Source organism: Diceros bicornis, chromosome 27 (genome assembly GCF_020826845.1).
Source record: "Diceros bicornis minor isolate mBicDic1 chromosome 27, mDicBic1.mat.cur, whole genome shotgun sequence".
Classification (NCBI taxonomy): Eukaryota; Metazoa; Chordata; class Mammalia; order Perissodactyla; family Rhinocerotidae; genus Diceros; species Diceros bicornis.
The window spans coordinates 42,402,363-42,419,421 of NC_080766.1; the positions used below are offsets into that span (position 1 = coordinate 42,402,363).

Genomic DNA, 17,059 nt, shown 5'->3' on the forward strand with positions numbered 1-17,059 from the left:
CGTGGGCAGCAAAGATAAGCAACCAAAGTGACACATCTGAAAACTTCAACAGCCCACCCAGCCCCTAGAACTGCATCTGGCCACCCACAAAGCGGCTTGCACCCCGAGAACGTCAGGGTGGTGTTGGTTCACCTCTCCCTTCAAGCAGGGGTGACGCTGTGCCGAGCATCACCCAGGGGCCCAGCCCCGCATCCTCCCAATCACCAGAGGAAGGAAATGACTTCACACTGCTCTCTCTTATTCCTCGCCAGCCTCTCCATCAGAGCTCTTTCCAGGGCTGCGGAAGAGCCACGGTGGCCGCCTCTGTTGAGCGCCAGGCTCAAGGCTGTGGGGGCCCCTGCGTTGTCTCATGCGTCCTCCCCCCCCACCATCATCCAGCCCTGGGGCTGCCAGTGCAGGGACAGATGCACAGATGCATTGCTTTTGCTCCAAAGCCACACGTGTGCCACATAAGTGGCGCCAGATGGTTTCGTCTGCCAATCGTCTTTGCCTCTTGACTTTGATTTCACAGCAAACATTGCAGCTCGTCAGAGCGCCTTGAGCGGCATATGGGCGTAGGGGCTGGTGGGGCAGGGAGCAAGGGATGTTGAAGCTATAGCCCTCTGGTCCTGAGGGCCGGCATCCAGGATGGTGACGGGACCAGCGGCTCTGGACAGTGAGGTCCCTGACTGGGCATGCGTGCTGCTGGCAAAGCTGGGGTGATCCGGGCAGCAGCTGGCCAGAGGCCTGGACACCAGCCTGCCTCTCGTCACTGGGGCCCTGGACTCCCACCACTCTATAAGGGCCATCGTCTTCAAACCCAGTGCTGTGCACATTACCCAGTCTACATCTGTACTGTCCACTCAAGGAAGATGAGTGTGTGTTAGCTTCAAGGACATTCCATCCGTGACTTCCCAAGCTCCCACATGTGGCCGCATGTGGGGTAGTTTCCAGTTTTCAAAATGGATTTTTCCAATGCCACAGAAGTCTCTGCTCTGACAGGTGGTCCTTCTATAGCCGTCTCCTCGATGCTTCAGTTAGAGGATTGGATTTGCAGAAATTCACCTGACTTGCAGGATTTTCTGTTCTCATATGTTATGTAACATTTTCCATAGCACGCCCTGTATTAGTTTCTGGGGCTGCTGTAACAGATACACAGACTGGGGGCTTAAGCAACAGAAACGTATTTTCTCACAGTTCTGGAGGCCATCTGGGATTAGGGCCCACCCTATGACCTCACTTAACCTTACTTACCGCTTTCAAGGCCCTCTCTCCAAACACAGTCACGTGGGGGTCAGGGGTCAACACATTGATTTGGGGAACACAGATCTGTCCATAACATGCCCTTTTGGTTAGAGAAGGTCCGGCGGTGAACAGAGGCAGATGAGCAGCCGTGCGGGGCTCCAACAGGGACAGCCATGCCTGTGCAGGCACCGGGGCAGCTGGTGGGTGTGAGGATGTGACAGGCAGGGCACAGGTGTGCAGCCCCAGGCAAAGGAGCACTGGCTGGTGTCATGCCCTGTGCCCCAGGGGACATCTAAACTGTCCCCGCTTTGCAGATCTCCCATCTCCCTGGGCTCTCCACCCAAGACCTGCTTTCCCAGAAAGCAAGGCCTGCTCTGTCAAACTCTCCCTTTTAAAAAGTCATGTAATCTTTCTTCCCCAGCTTAGTTGGCTCCAAAGCTCTGAGCTGTATTTAAGTAGATAGCAACAGTGACAATAAATCGTCTTTGGGACTGGAAACAAAATCTGTTTCGACTTGAGCGGGGATTTCTGTAGAAGACAGCTCAGTGAAATAAGGGCTGGGAGGGGACACTCGCCCAGAGCGAGGCTCCCCTTCGGACACTACAGTTAACGCGTCAGAAGGTGTGTGTGGCCCCAGCAGGCCCCAGGGGCATGATGAAGCGTGTTTGGGATGTAAGTCGTCAGAGTCCTTCATCCCCCAGGCTCAGGCAAGCTCAGGGCCTTTGTGTCTGTGAAGGCACTGTTCTCAGGTCTGCGTCAGATGGAACTGTGTCCCAGGGCCTCGGACTGTGGTGTCGATCCGCTGAGACTGTTTGCCGTGTGTAGACATGAACGCGGTCATTTCTGATGTGGTCATTTGGGAAGAGGTGCTCCCTCTCATCCAGCCGCTGTCCCTCCTCGCGTGAAATTCTGAAACCCAGCTGCCATTTCAAACCCTCTCATCCCTCCTGGGGGATCCTGAAGCCCCCCAGTCGACAAGCTTCACTCTCAGGGGCCCCAGGACGGGAGGGCTTACTTCTGAGGACAGGCCTGGAGCCTGGGAAGCCACCCGGCTCGCCCCACAGGCAGCCCCCGGACGGCGGGGGGCCAGGCTGGCCCCTCATGCCGCTGGCCACCCTTCTCCTGTGCCCACAGATGCTGAGCTGCTTGGAGCACATGTACCACGACCTCGGCCTGGTCAGAGACTTCAGCATCAACCCCGTCACGCTCAGGAGGTGGCTGGTAAGTGGCAGCCCCTCCCGTGCCTCCCGGACGCAGTGTCATCGAGTTACACGGGAATGGGCTGTGGCGCCTTCCCGATGGCGCTGGGCTTCCTCCAAACGAAGGCAACATCTCCATGAGAGCAATGCAGGGACATTCAGCCAGTCTCTCCTTCCGCCAAACACTCTTCAGTGTTTGGTGAGCAAGAAAGTAGTAAGAACCAGGGAGGGACAAGCAAAGCAGTGTGTTCTAAAGCAGCAGCGAGTATGTGAACATGTTTGTCTAAGTGTGAGTATGTGTATAGGTGTGTGTGTGCAAGTGTATGCATGTGTGTGAGTGTGTGGGTGTGTATGTGTATGTGAACGTGTGAGCATGTGTGAGTGTGTGTCTGATGTGAGAGTGTGTGAGCATGTGTGTATGAGTGTGTATGTGTATGCATGTGTGAGTGTGCACTTGTGAGTATGTATGAGTATGTGTGTGTGAGTATGTATATGAGTGTGTGAGTGTGGGCATGTGGGGAGAGGGTATGTGTGTGAGTGTGTATTTAGCAGCAGATCTTTTTTTTTAAATAAAATATTGCTCAGAACCAGACAGTAAAAGGCTATTAAAGGTGTGGTGGTGACTGGGGACCCAGAGCCCCTCATGTAACCCCAGCCCTCCCCCAGCTTCACGTCCCCGTGTGGCTCCCCTGGGGACACCCCGGTGCATGAGTCCAGGGGAAAGCCCCGGGGAGGTCTGTCGCCACACCGGCCCTCCGGGTCCACAGTGTGGCCCATGGGACATCCTTACCTTCGGTGAGGAAATCTGTTGGCTCTGGTTCAGACGAGGGTTGGGGCGGGAGCATCGGAACAGCCGGCAGCCAGCGGGCCATGCGGGGAGAAGGTGCCCGGGCAGCTGGAGAGGAGAGCGGGCAGTCGGGACCCTCTCTTCTCTCTCTCTCGCAGCTCTGCGTGCACGACAACTACAGGAACAACCCCTTCCACAACTTCCGGCATTGCTTCTGCGTGGCCCAGATGATGTACAGCATGATCTGGCTCTGCGGTCTCCAGGTGGGTCTCTTTGGGGAGCCTCGTCCAGGGGACGCAGCACCTCGGCTCAGGGACGCGACCCCCACCCTTGTCAATGAGCAAGTGTGGGCTGGCCCTCCTCACCCCGCCCCAGCAAGTGGGCGGGTCCTCTCCCCCAGGCCAGCGGCGGGAGGTGCTTCATCCTGTCCATATCACCCATCCCAGTCCGCTCCTCACCCCATCCCACCCTCTCTCTGATCCAGGAGAAATTTTCCCAGATGGATCTCTTGATCCTGATGACAGCGGCCATCTGCCATGATCTGGATCATCCAGGCTACAACAACACGTACGTACATGATTTTCTTTCCTGTTAGAGGGCTGTCTGGTTCAGCTCAACACACAGGCCAGTTCCAAGCTGGAGCTCCCAGCAAAGGCCTCCCGGGCCCCAGCTCCACCCTGGTAGGTCACAGCTCCCCACTTTGGGGCTCTGTCCAGGGCCGTGGGCAAACCCCGAGGGGCTGCCACACCCCTCTGCAGGCTCTGCATCTGCACAGGCGGAGCCCTAGCGGTACCGGAACCTCCCGCCCCCTGAACGGGGAGTGATGCCCGCACGTGGACAGGAATGGCGGGCAGCCCCCACACCCTGCTCTCTGGATCTATTCCGCCCACGGGCAGCTTCCCCAGCCTATTTCCAGCAGGAACAAGGCAGAGGGGCCAAAGGCTAGAACTGAGCTAGAGAAGGGGTGCAGGGGAGCAGGAGGTGGGGAGGGGTCCACGGTAGGCCATGGGGGCCAGGAGGACGAGCCGAGCTTTACTGGAACATTGTCCCACTCCTGCCTCTGGGGGGCTGGGGGCGAAGGCGCAGAGTTCCACCCTACATACTGGCAAAGTCCCGGCCGAGTGGCATTGGTTTTGCATTCCTAGTGACACATTGGTTTTTTCTACCAAATTTGTGTATTTGCATATCAAATTTTATTGTCTGTATGATGACATCAGATATGCATGAGGACCTTGCCATCATTGTCGGGACTGGAGCGGATTCCAAGGTATGGAAGTCGTGCTTCCACATGGGCGTTCATTCCAGTTCACACTCGCAATGATGTACAAGGTGGGGGTCAGCAGAGGGGCCCTAACCACAGCATCAAACGTGCAAATACAGCCTGAGTCTTCTCTCAAGTGTCTGCCTTTTGCACATATTGAAAATTTTTGCAAGGTGCCGTAAAGAAGCGCTGAGTGCCTTCAGGGCCCTGTAATGGGAGAAATTGAGGTTTATTGGTGGTGTCTATTCAGTAATTCTATGACAACTTGGGGGTATCTATTACAGGGACAGCATCGTCAGGAGAGCCAGGAGATTTGAGCTCCCAGCCCCATCACGCTTGCCTTCCAGCTGCTCCAGGCACCGCTTCCTTAGACACGTCGGCCATGTTGCCTGATGTACAGGTCCTCCGAGCGCAGGCTCCTGAGGCCTCCTTTGCTCTCTCCTCCTTTGATCCAGGTACCAGATAAACGCCCGCACAGAGCTGGCCGTCCGCTACAATGACATCTCACCCCTGGAGAACCACCACTGTGCCGTGGCCTTCCAGATCCTCGCCCAGCCCGAGTGCAACATCTTCTCCAGCGTGCAGCCGGACGGGTTCAAGCAAATCAGACAGGTGTGCGGGGTGAGGGCGCCCTGACGGCAGAGTGGGGGGCGTCTGTGGGAGACCGTGGGCATGACCACAGAATAGAACCCGTCTCCAGTGGTTGAGGCTCCCAGGAGCTCCCGGTAACAGCAGTGCCCGTCAGGGATTCTAGGGAACCGGCCCTCCTTCCCAACTCCTCCAAGGCCCAGTGGTGCTCCAGGAAGAGGTGCCCGCCCTTGGCCTGTGTATCTGGGATTCTACTGACCAGCTCTCCACCTCCGCTGTTTAACTTGACCCTTTGAGATAAGTCCTTTCTCATCTTGCAGCCCAGGAAAGCCAGGCTTCCAGAGGTTAGGGCAGCACAATGAGTACACGGCAGGCCCTGGACAGACACAGGTCCAACCTAGCAGAATCCTGACCGCTGCCCCCTAACCTCCCACTGCTGTCCCTGCAACCCGTGACTCAGTCAGCCCTCTGCCCACTTCAGATAAGAGACCTTTGTGCTTCTCTGGGCATGTCAGAAGGAGGGTGAGAGCAGCCACTTGTCCTGAAGCAAACACTTACAACTCACCAAAAATAACTTCTCCTCCAGGCAGGAGGTCCCAGGAACACAGCTCTGTGCTCCACCCTCTCCTTCAGGGAGGGAAGATCAGAGTGATCTCTTGGAGGAATGCAGTGCGTTGACTGGTAGCCCCCCCTCTGCCAAAAAAAAAGTGTGTCCACCTCCTGACCCCCAGAACCTGTGAATGTGACCTTATTCAGAAAAAGAGTCTTTGCAGCTGCAATTAGGTTAGGATCTCTAGATAAGCTTGGCCTCAGTTGCCCAGGTGGGCCCTAAATCCAATGACGAGTGTCCCTATAAAGACAGAGGAGGAGACACAGACACGTGGAGGAGGAGGCCCTGTGATGACGGAGGCAGAGACTGGGGTCATGGAGACACAGCCAAGGAATGCCTGGGGCCTCCAGAAGCTGGAAAAGGCAAGGAATGGATGTCCCCTGGAGTCTTCGGAGGGAGCACGGCCCTGCCGATGCCGTGACTTCAGACTCTGGTCTTCAGAACTGTGAGAGTGCCTTCCTGGTGTTCTCCGTCACCAGTGTGTGGAACCCTGTCTGGCAGCCTCGGGACGCTGATAGTGGGAGCCATCGTCAGTGTCTGAGGAGCCATGTCCTGCTGTTGCACGGAGGAAACCTCGTCCATTCGAGGTCTCAGTGGCCTTGCTTCAAGATGCACCTGATAAAGACTCTGGAATCCGGTGCTGGGAAAAGGCTCATCCTCCTCCTGGGGAGCTGATAAGCTTCACTTTATCAGAGAACAGCAGCCACGTAAACCATTGTTTCCCTGTCCACGCTTCCAGGAAGTTCAGAGCTAAACGCAATGCTTAATTACAGTCATTATTGAATCACTATTTTGGGTACCATGAGCCCCCCCTTTATCTACAGGCTTTCTGGCCTCTCTCCCACGTGTGTGGAACCACCCGGCAAGCACGTGCCACGTGCTGTTGTGATAAGCCACAGCGAGTCTTTCTCTGACATCCGCAAAGAGACGAATCACGAAGGGAAAGACTGCATGCGCCGCTGCCCCGGGGCTGCCCGGGGAGGAGCTCTCCAGGAGTACGACCTGGGGAATCACAACAGCTGACCTCCCCTTCATGTGCGCCTGGCTAGTGGAGGACGTCACAGCAGACCCCACAGGGGAGGAGGGCGCCTGCCTGGAAGAGTGGCTGCCTGTGGAGGGATCTTCCTCACACCATCCACCATGGGGACACACAGGGTTGTCCTGCCTCAGACACTTTACTGGGTTAAAATGAGACTTTTTCTGAGGGTAAAATCAGTTGCCCCAATTTTTAATAATATTTTGTCATTGAATGTTTTGAGGGATAACTCCTCATGAGAATAGATCCTTCACTAATAAAGCGATTGACTCTTTACAGAGAAATTGCACAATTCAAAATGCCAGTGATGTTCCCTCTCCCCCAAAATACGTTTGAGGTGATCTATATTTAATTGATGCTTGTGGCTTTATTTTCTTGGAAAAGTAGAACCCCATACCCAGCATAGAAGTGTGTTCTGTAAGTGTTTGTGGGATGGATGGATGGATGATGGATGGATGGATAGATGGATGGATGGATGGACTGATGGATGGTTGGATGGATAGACAGATAGAAGAATGGATGGATGATGGACGGATGATGGATGGATGCATGGATGATGGATGGATGGATGGACAGATGGACGGACAGGCGGACGGATGGACAGATGGATGGATGGATGGATGGATGGGTGATGGATGGATGGATGGATGGATGGATGGATGGATGGATGGACGGACAGATGAGTGGACAGGTAGATGGATGAGTAGATGGACAAATTGATGGATAGATGAGTGGATTGATGGATGGTCATGGTTTTGAATTATGTTACTTCTCCTAAACCAATATTTGGTTAACGAGGTAATAAAACATTTATATTAAAAAATTTATTGCATCCTCATTTACAAATCTGTTAATAGAAGAATGCTATTCAATATAATCTGACTCTGATCATTCCCAAGCAATATATGCACACGTAATCACATACAGATTAGACAATAGGAAAAAAAATACCTTTGGAAAACCACTTATTGACCTCCAACAACAAGATCTGGAAGGAACAAAGCATGTATCTAGATTACTAAATCGAGGGGAAGCCTTTGTCCTTGGCTGAAACCCCCCACCAGACCTCTCAAGGACTCGCAGCGCTAAGCCTGCCATCATCCTGGCAGGACACCTCATGTGAGGGGTCACCAGCACCCACCAACCTGGGCTTAACCCCTAGCCTTCCACTCACCAGCTGCAGCCTGGGCAGGTCCCTCAGCCTCTTCAGGGCTCGTTTCTTTATCTTAAAGATTAGGACAGTGATTCTTAGACAGGAGGGCTGGATGAAATAATGTGTGCAGAGGGCTCAGGACATGGTAGGCGCTCGCTGAGTGATTATGAGATTATGCCCGGCGCTAACGCTTTGCTCTTTCGCTTTTCAGGGAATGATCACGTTGATCTTGGCCACTGACATGGCAAGGCATGCAGAAATTATAGATTCTTTCAAAGAAAAAATGGAGAATTTTGACTACAGCAACGAGGAGCACATGACTCTTGTAAGGAGGCTTGTTTTACCTCTTTGGGGGGCCTGGTGCATGTGTCCAGCCTCCAGCTTAGCCTGGACACCAAGAAACCAAAATTCTTCACCTTGCCTTGGAGTGAGGTGTCGATAAAGCTAGTTTTCAAAGTCACACCTCTTACCAGGGAAAGCCCCCTAGAGGGGCCCCTCTCCTGCTTAAAGACAGTGTTTCCCATTCCTCCATCTCATGCTGGTTTGAAGGGGATAAGTGGGCGAAGGCCATTCATCTTGCTCTGGTTTCCTGAGAACAAAGTTGGCTCTCCCACGAAGGCACGGCCTGGAAGACACTGAAAACCAGCCTCTAGGAGGGCAACTCAGGGAGCCGGTGGGACCCCCACACCTTCCGACACAGCACCCCACCTGGCCCACGCTTGGGGCACCCGTCTATAACCGGCGCAGGGCGACCAGAGACGGGGGGGAGCCTCACCAGTGAGGAGTGTGTGCCTGAGTCACCTGTGTCTGCCCTTGGTGACAAGGACGATGCAGGAGAACTCTCCTTCCCAGTCGTCAGAGAGAAAGGGGATTATGTTGAGTCTTGTCTCAGTATTAAGTCTACTTTCTGGCCTTCTCACTCTTTCAAAACTGAGTGTTTAAAATCCACATCGTTGCTTTCCATCATTGGAAGTCGATTAACAAGGACATCCTGCTGAGAGCTGGCTGACCTTCTGATCATCCAGTCCCCGCGGGTCAAGCCCTCCAGGGACCATCCACTCCCTGAAACTGAATTATAGCTAATACACAAAGTATGCAGGGAAGGAGCTCGAGTTCTTAAAAACTAAGCAGCAGGAAGACAGATCCCCCCCCAAGCCAGGGCCTCCCACAGCATCCCTTCACCGAGATGGAAATTAGAGATGCAGCCGTGTTGAAGGAGGTCCTTGCTTCTGGAAGACGAGTGGAACATGAGAGGTGCCTCCTCGCCCTCTGAGATGTCAGGAAGGGTGAGAAGGATGAAGACAGGGATGGAAGAGTAGACAGTACCCCCGTTGGGTGCCTCTTTTTCCCCCTGAACTGTGAGGAAAGGCCAGCTGAGGGAGACGGGGCAGGAGGCCAGACAATGGGCCAAGCAGAAAGGAACCATCAGGCCTTTATTCCCTCACTGCAGCTGTGCAAACAAGGGGCAAAAAGGCACTAGCTACCCAGTGTCCCATCCCCCCACAACCAGATGAGGGTTGGGGGCCAGGAGAGGCAGAGAGGGACGGGCAGGAATGCACATTCAGGGTCAAAGTAAAAGGCCTCGCCAAGGCCCCCAGAGGAGGCCCAAATGCAGACGTGCATGAGCGAGTGCAGTGCTGTGGGGACACGTCTGGGGCTGGGTGGTCAGGAAGCCTGGAAGGAGGGCCCAGAGCGGGACCTGGAAGGGCAAACACTCAGGTGTGGACAGCGGGGAAGAAGAGGCTTCTACAGGAGGGCGGCTTAAGCCAGGGCATGCATATGGGGAGAAAGCGCATGGGGGGCTGGGCAGAGCGCCCTGGCTAATGCAGGGAAGACGCCGGCTTGGGAGCAGAGGCCGAAGCCAACACCACCTTGGACGCTCATTTAATTTGCTGACTCCAGGCCAGAGGGGGCAGATAGAATCGGAGTTCTGCCCAATGGATTCCCTGGGGAGTCGGCAGGCAGGACTGCGGTCCCTACTCCTGCTTCCCTCCCCAGAGTTGAGGGGTGTCGGGTGCCCTCCCTGCTCTTACGTGAGGGTCCCCTTCACCCTGTATGCTAAACGTGTCACTTCGTTCAGTCCCAGCACTCTCCACCTCAGGGTTTCTTTTCGTCACCCTTTGAACCTCTGCCTCCTAACAATACCGTCTCTCTACTTTTTTTGTGTATCCTCAATAATCAAGAGGATATTTTTGAACTTTACAATGTATAGCTTGTATTACAAAATGTCATTGTGTTAAAAGGGCTTTTCTACCATTCAGGCCTCCTCCAAAAAAGATTCTGATCCTTTGGGGGTCCAGTGATGCCCGCTGTTCTCCCCGGGTGGGAGGTCTAAATGCAGACTGCAAGGGTGCCCACTGCGGCATGAAAGGGTCTCATCCTTGGAGGGAGGCAGCCAAGCTCCGTTCCTCCTCTGCCAGCATCACCGTCCTCGTCTGCCCGCGCCTGTGACAGCCAGGCCAGACCCCAGCAGCAGTGGGACATGTTCTGTGTCCTATGGCCTAATTTCGAATCTCTTCTTCCAGCTGAAGATGATTTTGATCAAATGCTGTGATATCTCCAACGAGGTGCGTCCGACGGATGTCGCAGAACCCTGGGTAGACTGTTTGTTAGAAGAGTATTTTATGCAGGTAAGAGTGTTGCCCAGCCGTCAGGCCTCCTGTGCCTCTTCCCAGCCCCTTTATCAGGGCTCATGGTTGACAGATGTGCCAAGGTGGCCTCGCCCATCAGGCAGTCTCACCAGCCTCCAGCAAGCCTTCACAGCAGGCACACATCAAAAACGAAATAGGTTGGGGCCGGCCCCGTGGCATAGCGATTAAGTGCGCACGCTCCGCTGCTGGCGGCCCGGGTTCGGATCCCAGCGTGCACCGAGGCACCGCTTGTCAGGCCATGCTGTGGCGGCGTCCCATGTAAAGTGGAGGAAGATGGGCACACATGTTAGCCCGGGGCCAGTCTTCCTCAGCAAAAAGAGGAGGATTGGCATGGATGTTAGCTCAGGGCTGATCTTCCTCACACACACACACACACAAACAAAACAGGTTGTAATTGGAGATGTGAAAGACAGTGACAACCCGGAAAAGCTAATGTTGTAAAACTGCCACCTGTTACCCTAATTGAGCTGCTCTTGGGGCAGATGTGTCAGGGAAACTGCCTGGAAGTTTCCAGAAGGAAGAGCTGCAGAGCAGGAGGGAGCCCCCGGGGTGGAGGGACCACACAGGTCAGCCTACCTTGTAGCAGTGGGGAAGCTCTAACACAGAAAGGCAAGCCAGCCTCAGATGGAAAATGCTGGAAAGGACAATAAGCCACTAACTACTACAACTTCATGAAGCTCGGGAGAACTTGGTGGGGTGGAAGGGGTCTATAAGGGGCCTGTGATGCGCTAACTAGCCTCTACCTGTCACCCTATTCGGTCCTCACAGCTCGACCCTGTGCACCCAGCGAACACCCTAGTTAGCACCTCGGGTATTGTTGTCTCTCCTGGTTACTAATACATGTGATGCAGAGCGGTGTGGTGGGTCGCTGGCTCATCTTCCTCTTCCTCTAAGAACAGCGATCCTCTGTGCTCTCCAGATTCCCTGGGCACGACTTTCTCTAACGTTCCATCTCCTGCGTTCCCCGCAGAGCGACCGCGAAAAGTCGGAAGGCCTCCCTGTGGCCCCTTTCATGGACCGGGACAAAGTGACCAAAGCCACCGCCCAAATTGGGTTCATCAAGTTTGTCCTGATCCCGATGTTCGAAATGGTGACCAAGGTGAGTGACCGTGACCAGGCGCTGGGTGACCGGACAGTAGGAAATACACATGCATGCACACATGTGCTTGCACACACTCACACGTGCACTGTGCACACACACACTCGTGCACACACATTCATACACATACATGCACGCTGTGTGCTGTGGCTGCCTGCCCGATGCCCCACCTGAAGTCCCCCCTCCACCTTAACACCAGCATGTTCAAAACAGACTCCTCCTCTGGCCTCCCCACACTGCCCCACCCAGCCTTCTGCCCCCACCGGGCAGTGACACAGCAGCAGAGCCACAGAGCCTCTCTGCTTCCCCTTTGTCAGCCACTTTGCCAGCCTGCTGGCTCCCGGAGACCCTCTCCACAGTGTCTCTCGGAGATGCCCCCATGCCCTCCCACTCCCAGGGCACCAGCCAGGAGCCTTGGTCAGCTCCTCTCATGTCACCTTCAGAAGACCCTCCTAACCTGCCCTAACTTCCACCCAGCACACTGTCTTCAGGAAGGAGACCTGTCTGCCTCTCTCCTGAACCTTCCGTGGCTCCCCACTGCCCCCAACACAGGGCAAGCTGCCCCACCTCATTTCCCATGTCCCCATCTTCCCCGGCACTCCTGTCTTGCAAAGACAGCCCACAGCTAGTCCTTACCTGTCTTCCAACCTCCACCTCTGAGCCTATCCTTCCTTCCCCTGTGGTTCCCCAGCCTCGGCCCCATGTCATCCGGCCAACCTTCTAGAACTACCTCGGCACGTCCTTCCTCAAACTCCATAGCACTGTTACTTCCCTGGGAACTCACCTTCCTGTATGTAGCATTGCATCCACAAACTTTGAAACCTTCCCTGCGGGCCAGCCGGTGCTGGTCCCCAGGGGTGCAGTGATGCGATGATGGGCCCAGCCCTGGCCTGCCCCAGGAGCAGGGGTGTGACTGAGGGAACTTAGAAAGCATTACAGGGGGAGAGCTGTGGGCACAGGGTTCTGCGGGGCCAGGTGGCGGGGGTCACGCCTCCCTGGGGCTGGGGAAGGTTCACAGGGGAGGCAGCGCCCCCTGAGCTGAGTCTCAAAGGCATGAATGTCCACCAGGTGGACACGGTGGGCTGAGAGCCACAGGCCGGAGGGCAGAGCCGCTTCGCCAGGCCAGGGTGTGGGTGTGAGCGGAAGCGAAGGGTGAGGTTGGCGCTTAGGAGATGGGAAACCGGAACAGGGACATGCGGGGGACACGGGAGGCAGAGGGGAGGGAGCGGCTTCCGCCAGGTCCATGTGGAAAGCATAAGAGCAGGAAACAGTGGGACCCTGGCAGTGGGTGGGCGGGCCAAGACCCAACGGCTCCAGAACCTCCGTCACCTCGGATCCCGCTGCAGGCCGCCCCCCAGGATGCTCCAGGAGTGCCACTGGGGCGGCGACAGAGTTCCTGTGCACCCCACTGAGACACATAGGACCTGACACCTGCTTTTCTCAAATGCTTTCTGTCGCTTTAAGAATGAGGGACTGTTTGAACGAATCCCCTTGTGTCTGTCTCCCAGCTCTTCCCCGCTGTCGAGGAGCTCATGCTGCAGCCCCTGTGGGAATCCAGAGACCGCTATGAGGAGCTGAAGCAAATAGATGACGCCATGAAAGAGGTAACACGTGCTCTTTAGGAAGCGCGGTGTCCCGCGTGGCGAGCGGGTGACCCAGCACGTGCCGCTCCACAGTCCTGACCATAAACCAGCCGAGCGGGCACCACTGCAGGCGGCCCCGCTGGACGGGAGCTCATCTCCATCCCACCGGAAAGCAGGGCCCAGTCGAGTTAGGGGGTCTGTACTCTCAGGGAAATGGAAAGTGCACGGGGCCAAGGATGCCAACGCTCTGAGCTCCTTTGAGGGAGTTGCACCGTGCCGATGGTTGTGCACACATGATCGAGTGTTTCGGCAGCCTCACAGCATCCCGGATCCCCTCGGAGCAGCGCCCTGGCCCCTGTGGGTCCCCCTCCTCCTCCGGCCCAGGGCTGACCTTGTTCAGTGGGAAGGGCAGTGGAAAGAGACACTCCCCATGGCACGGGAAAAGCCACCACCCATTCCGGGCTCCGGGCCACAGAACTCACCCACGTGGCAGCTCGGCCCCTCTGCGGGGTCAGGGCAACCGGGTCTGGCTTTAGGTTGCTGTCGGTATTGAGGCTGTTTTCAGGGAAGGGTCACGTTCACAGGTGCAGGGCTCGTGCGGAGGCTTTCCACAAAGCCCTGTGAGCTGGCCTGGCCGAGTCAGGACCCCAGGGTGGCTGCAGCCAGCGCAAGCTCGTTGTCCAAGTGCCAGACAGTGGCCGCGTGGGGCGAGGCATCCGATAGCGGGGAAGGTGGCCGGTGCGCAGGGCTGTGTCTGAAGAGCTCACGCCTGGCGCGCCGAGGCTGTAGATGTCAGTCTCCATTGCACATTTTAGCATTTCCAGTCAACAGGACACTCTGAAGCAGCCAGTCCCTCACGCCCCATCTCCTGGAGCCTGATTCTTGCCTTCTCTGTGCTCTGTCCTGGTCACAGGGGAAGACTGAGAGCCTGACCTCTGGGGGCACCGAGAAGTCAAGGGAGAAAAGCAGAGACGTGAAAAAGAGTGAAGGTATGCTGATCTGAATTGACGTCTCAATGCAGACAGTGATTCCGAGTAAATGGGGACCGTGCCGAAATCTGTGGCATGAAGGAAATCTGCGTGGCTGAAGAGTTTTACATAAGTGAAACTTTCATTCCTTGTATATAATAATTAGAATTAGGCTCTGAAAGAAGGGGAACATGCTTTCGTTAATAGAAAAAGATTGATAATTAGCATATGTACCACTTATAAAGAAAAGCACTTTTTAAAAGCTTTTCAAAAATAAATTATTTGCTTCTGTGGCTGTAAGCATTTTCCCATGCAGTTGTGGATACAGCCTCTTCTTGTAGAAGGAAACCAGCCCATTCAGCCCCCACATACGAAGGTTATACCACACACACGTCTGAAGGATCGTTTGAGAGATCCTCGGTTTATAAAGCCGTCTAGGTGCAGGGCACGAGAAACTGGGCTTGGTTTTGTAAGAGGAGCAGTGACAGGCTCCAGCATCCAACAAACCTTGCTCTGAGTCAGAGCTTTGCTAATTACAAGCTGAGCGATGTGCACCAGCGTCTCAACATCTCTGAGCCTCAGAGCCCTGATCTAAACTAGAGGTAATAATACCATTACTACTGTTGTTTCAGCAATCAGAAGAGCAGAGTGCTGGTGCATAAGATGTGCTCAGTAAGCGCTGGCTCTTCATTGTCAGATCATGTTTTTGAATGGCTCAGAAGAGGGATCAAAATTGTTTCCCAAACGCGATCAGCAATAATCCCGTGGCCTCATTTTTTAAACATTGTGTGTGATCCTGTGATGTTTGTAATATTGCCTGCACATTTTCAATCCCAGCAAAAACAAACCAGCTGTCATTTTCCTTTTCCAAGCAGACCGAGCCTGAAGAAAGCAGGAGCATTCTGCTGCTGTTCTGGACCGGGCCAGCTGAGCTGTATGGGGCTCCCCCGTGCAGGGACCAGCGGATTCTGAGGGCCTGACACCACAAGACCATGTTTTCTAAGAACCGTTTTGTTCACTGATACAAAAATAAGGGATTCATGATGCTGTACAGAATTTTTATTTTTAAACTGTCTTTTAAATAATATATTCTTATACAGAAACGAGTACTGTACTTTTTCTTTGGTAAGTTGTGTATCCCGGGGCTGCTTCTGATACACCACGGAAACACTCCCCCCACTTCCCACACAGAGACGAAGGATGCCGTGCTTTTTCACACATGCGTCTTAGAGCAGTTGCCCGGTGTGCTGTGATGCGTATGTCCATGTAAATTCAGCATTAAACGTCAGACCAGTGCCCGGAGCACAAGGACAGGCGTGTCCTGTGTTTGTGAGCAGCGAGGGGGACATTGGTGACGTTGGTGCCTGTGCGCGGAGACGGGTGGCGCCGAGGCAGCCGGGTCAGACTGCAGGCAGCATGTGCCGGAGAAGTCCATGAGGGATACAAACGCACCGCCAGGCTGGTGCCCCTTTACAGGGAGGTAGGAATTTAACATTTAAATCAGCAGATGAAGAAAGGAGCCGCATTTACTCAGCACATGTGAGGGTGTCTGTCTCAGGGGAGGAAGCTGTCTTTTTCTTCCTGCCTTTGTTTTAGGGACAGGCATTGGGGACATTCTGAGTGGCACTGTGCCCACAAAGGGAGGCCCGACCCCCGCCTGTTTGCAGTCGAGCTTGGAGAGGTGGCACCCGCCTGAGCTCTCCCTCAGACCCCCTGCACGCAATTAGACCCCTCAGTGCTTCCCAGGGCTGCGGGCTCCGCATCTGCCCTCTTCAGGGACGGACCCCCGAAGAGCTGCCGCTCTAAAGAACTACCCTTTAGAGGCCGTCTCATAATCTGAGCACGTGGACATTTCATGAGTGTTGTTCAGTTTTCTGGGAGCATTTATTCCCTCTCAGTGAATTCCACAATATTACTTCCCATCTTTGAATAATTCATTTTTGAGCTGTGAAATTTTCCATCTCTTACTGAATCTAGCTCAATATGGATGGGGTCTGGGGTTCCACATCTCTTCTTGTTTTTGTTTTTGTTTTTCATTTTAATCTGTGAAAGCCAATATATATGGCAGCTTTGGCTAAACACAGCCCAAACTTAACAGGTGTTCGGATATCGATTGCACCTCAGCCCGCAGGTCCTCCCGTACAGAAGGTCTGTCACCTCGTCTCGCCCTTGGTGAGAGAGTTCTTCAAACAATACCTCCTGTCTGCTCAGTCACGCCGAGTGCCCACCTCAGCACACTGCCCCCTTATCAAACTGCATACAGTGCTTACTGAATTTTATACTCGTGCCCACACACACAAACACACTTACATACACGTGTCCACACAATCACACAGACACACATGTGCCCACACATGAAGACACATACATCCACATGTATACACAATCTCACACCTGCGTGTGCACATACATGTGCACATATACACAATCACACATACATATACATGTCCACACATATACACAATCACACATATACACAAGTGTCCACACACATACACATATACACGTGTCAACACATACATACACATGAACACACAACCACACATGTCCATACACACACATATAAACACAATCTCACATACATGTGTGTATACACATGTACACATAATCACACACACGCGCATGCACGCTCCTACACTCCAGCACACTTCCTCTGCATTACCGGGTTCAGGTTATACCAAGTCCTGGGACAACAGAGTCAACAAGTAAGAGGAGCCCATGAGGAGAGGCCATGCTGGCAGCATCCATGACAGCCCAGTCCTGTACAGCCAGGCTGGTTTCCAGTAATGGGCTCCCTTAGAAACTGGTAAAGAGCATCGGGCTTCCTGCAACATGCTTCTGAGAACCTACTGTTTACACACTGTGGGATGATGAGGCCCAGCCTGAGTCACCTCCCACAC

At 54.3% G+C, this 17,059-nt stretch overlaps 1 protein-coding gene across 3 annotated transcripts in view; it reads left to right on the forward strand.

Moving 5' to 3' along the window:
* Positions 1–15,448, forward strand: part of PDE9A (phosphodiesterase 9A) — a 91,379-nt gene extending 75,931 nt beyond the window's left edge. The window contains exons 10-19 of one of the 3 annotated variants that reach the window (XM_058523164.1): positions 2,359–2,445; positions 3,369–3,473; positions 3,695–3,777; positions 4,927–5,083; positions 8,070–8,183; positions 10,384–10,488; positions 11,480–11,608; positions 13,117–13,212; positions 14,105–14,180; positions 15,032–15,448. In XM_058523164.1, coding sequence (XP_058379147.1) covers positions 2,359–2,445; positions 3,369–3,473; positions 3,695–3,777; positions 4,927–5,083; positions 8,070–8,183; positions 10,384–10,488; positions 11,480–11,608; positions 13,117–13,212; positions 14,105–14,180; positions 15,032–15,045 — 966 coding nt within the window. In that variant the 3' untranslated portion in view covers positions 15,046–15,448. The remainder of the gene's footprint in view (positions 1–2,358; positions 2,446–3,368; positions 3,474–3,694; positions 3,778–4,926; positions 5,084–8,069; positions 8,184–10,383; positions 10,489–11,479; positions 11,609–13,116; positions 13,213–14,104; positions 14,181–15,031) is intronic. The other 2 variants (XM_058523162.1, XM_058523163.1) reach the window with 2 other exon arrangements.
* Positions 15,449–17,059: the final 1,611 nt, after the last annotated feature.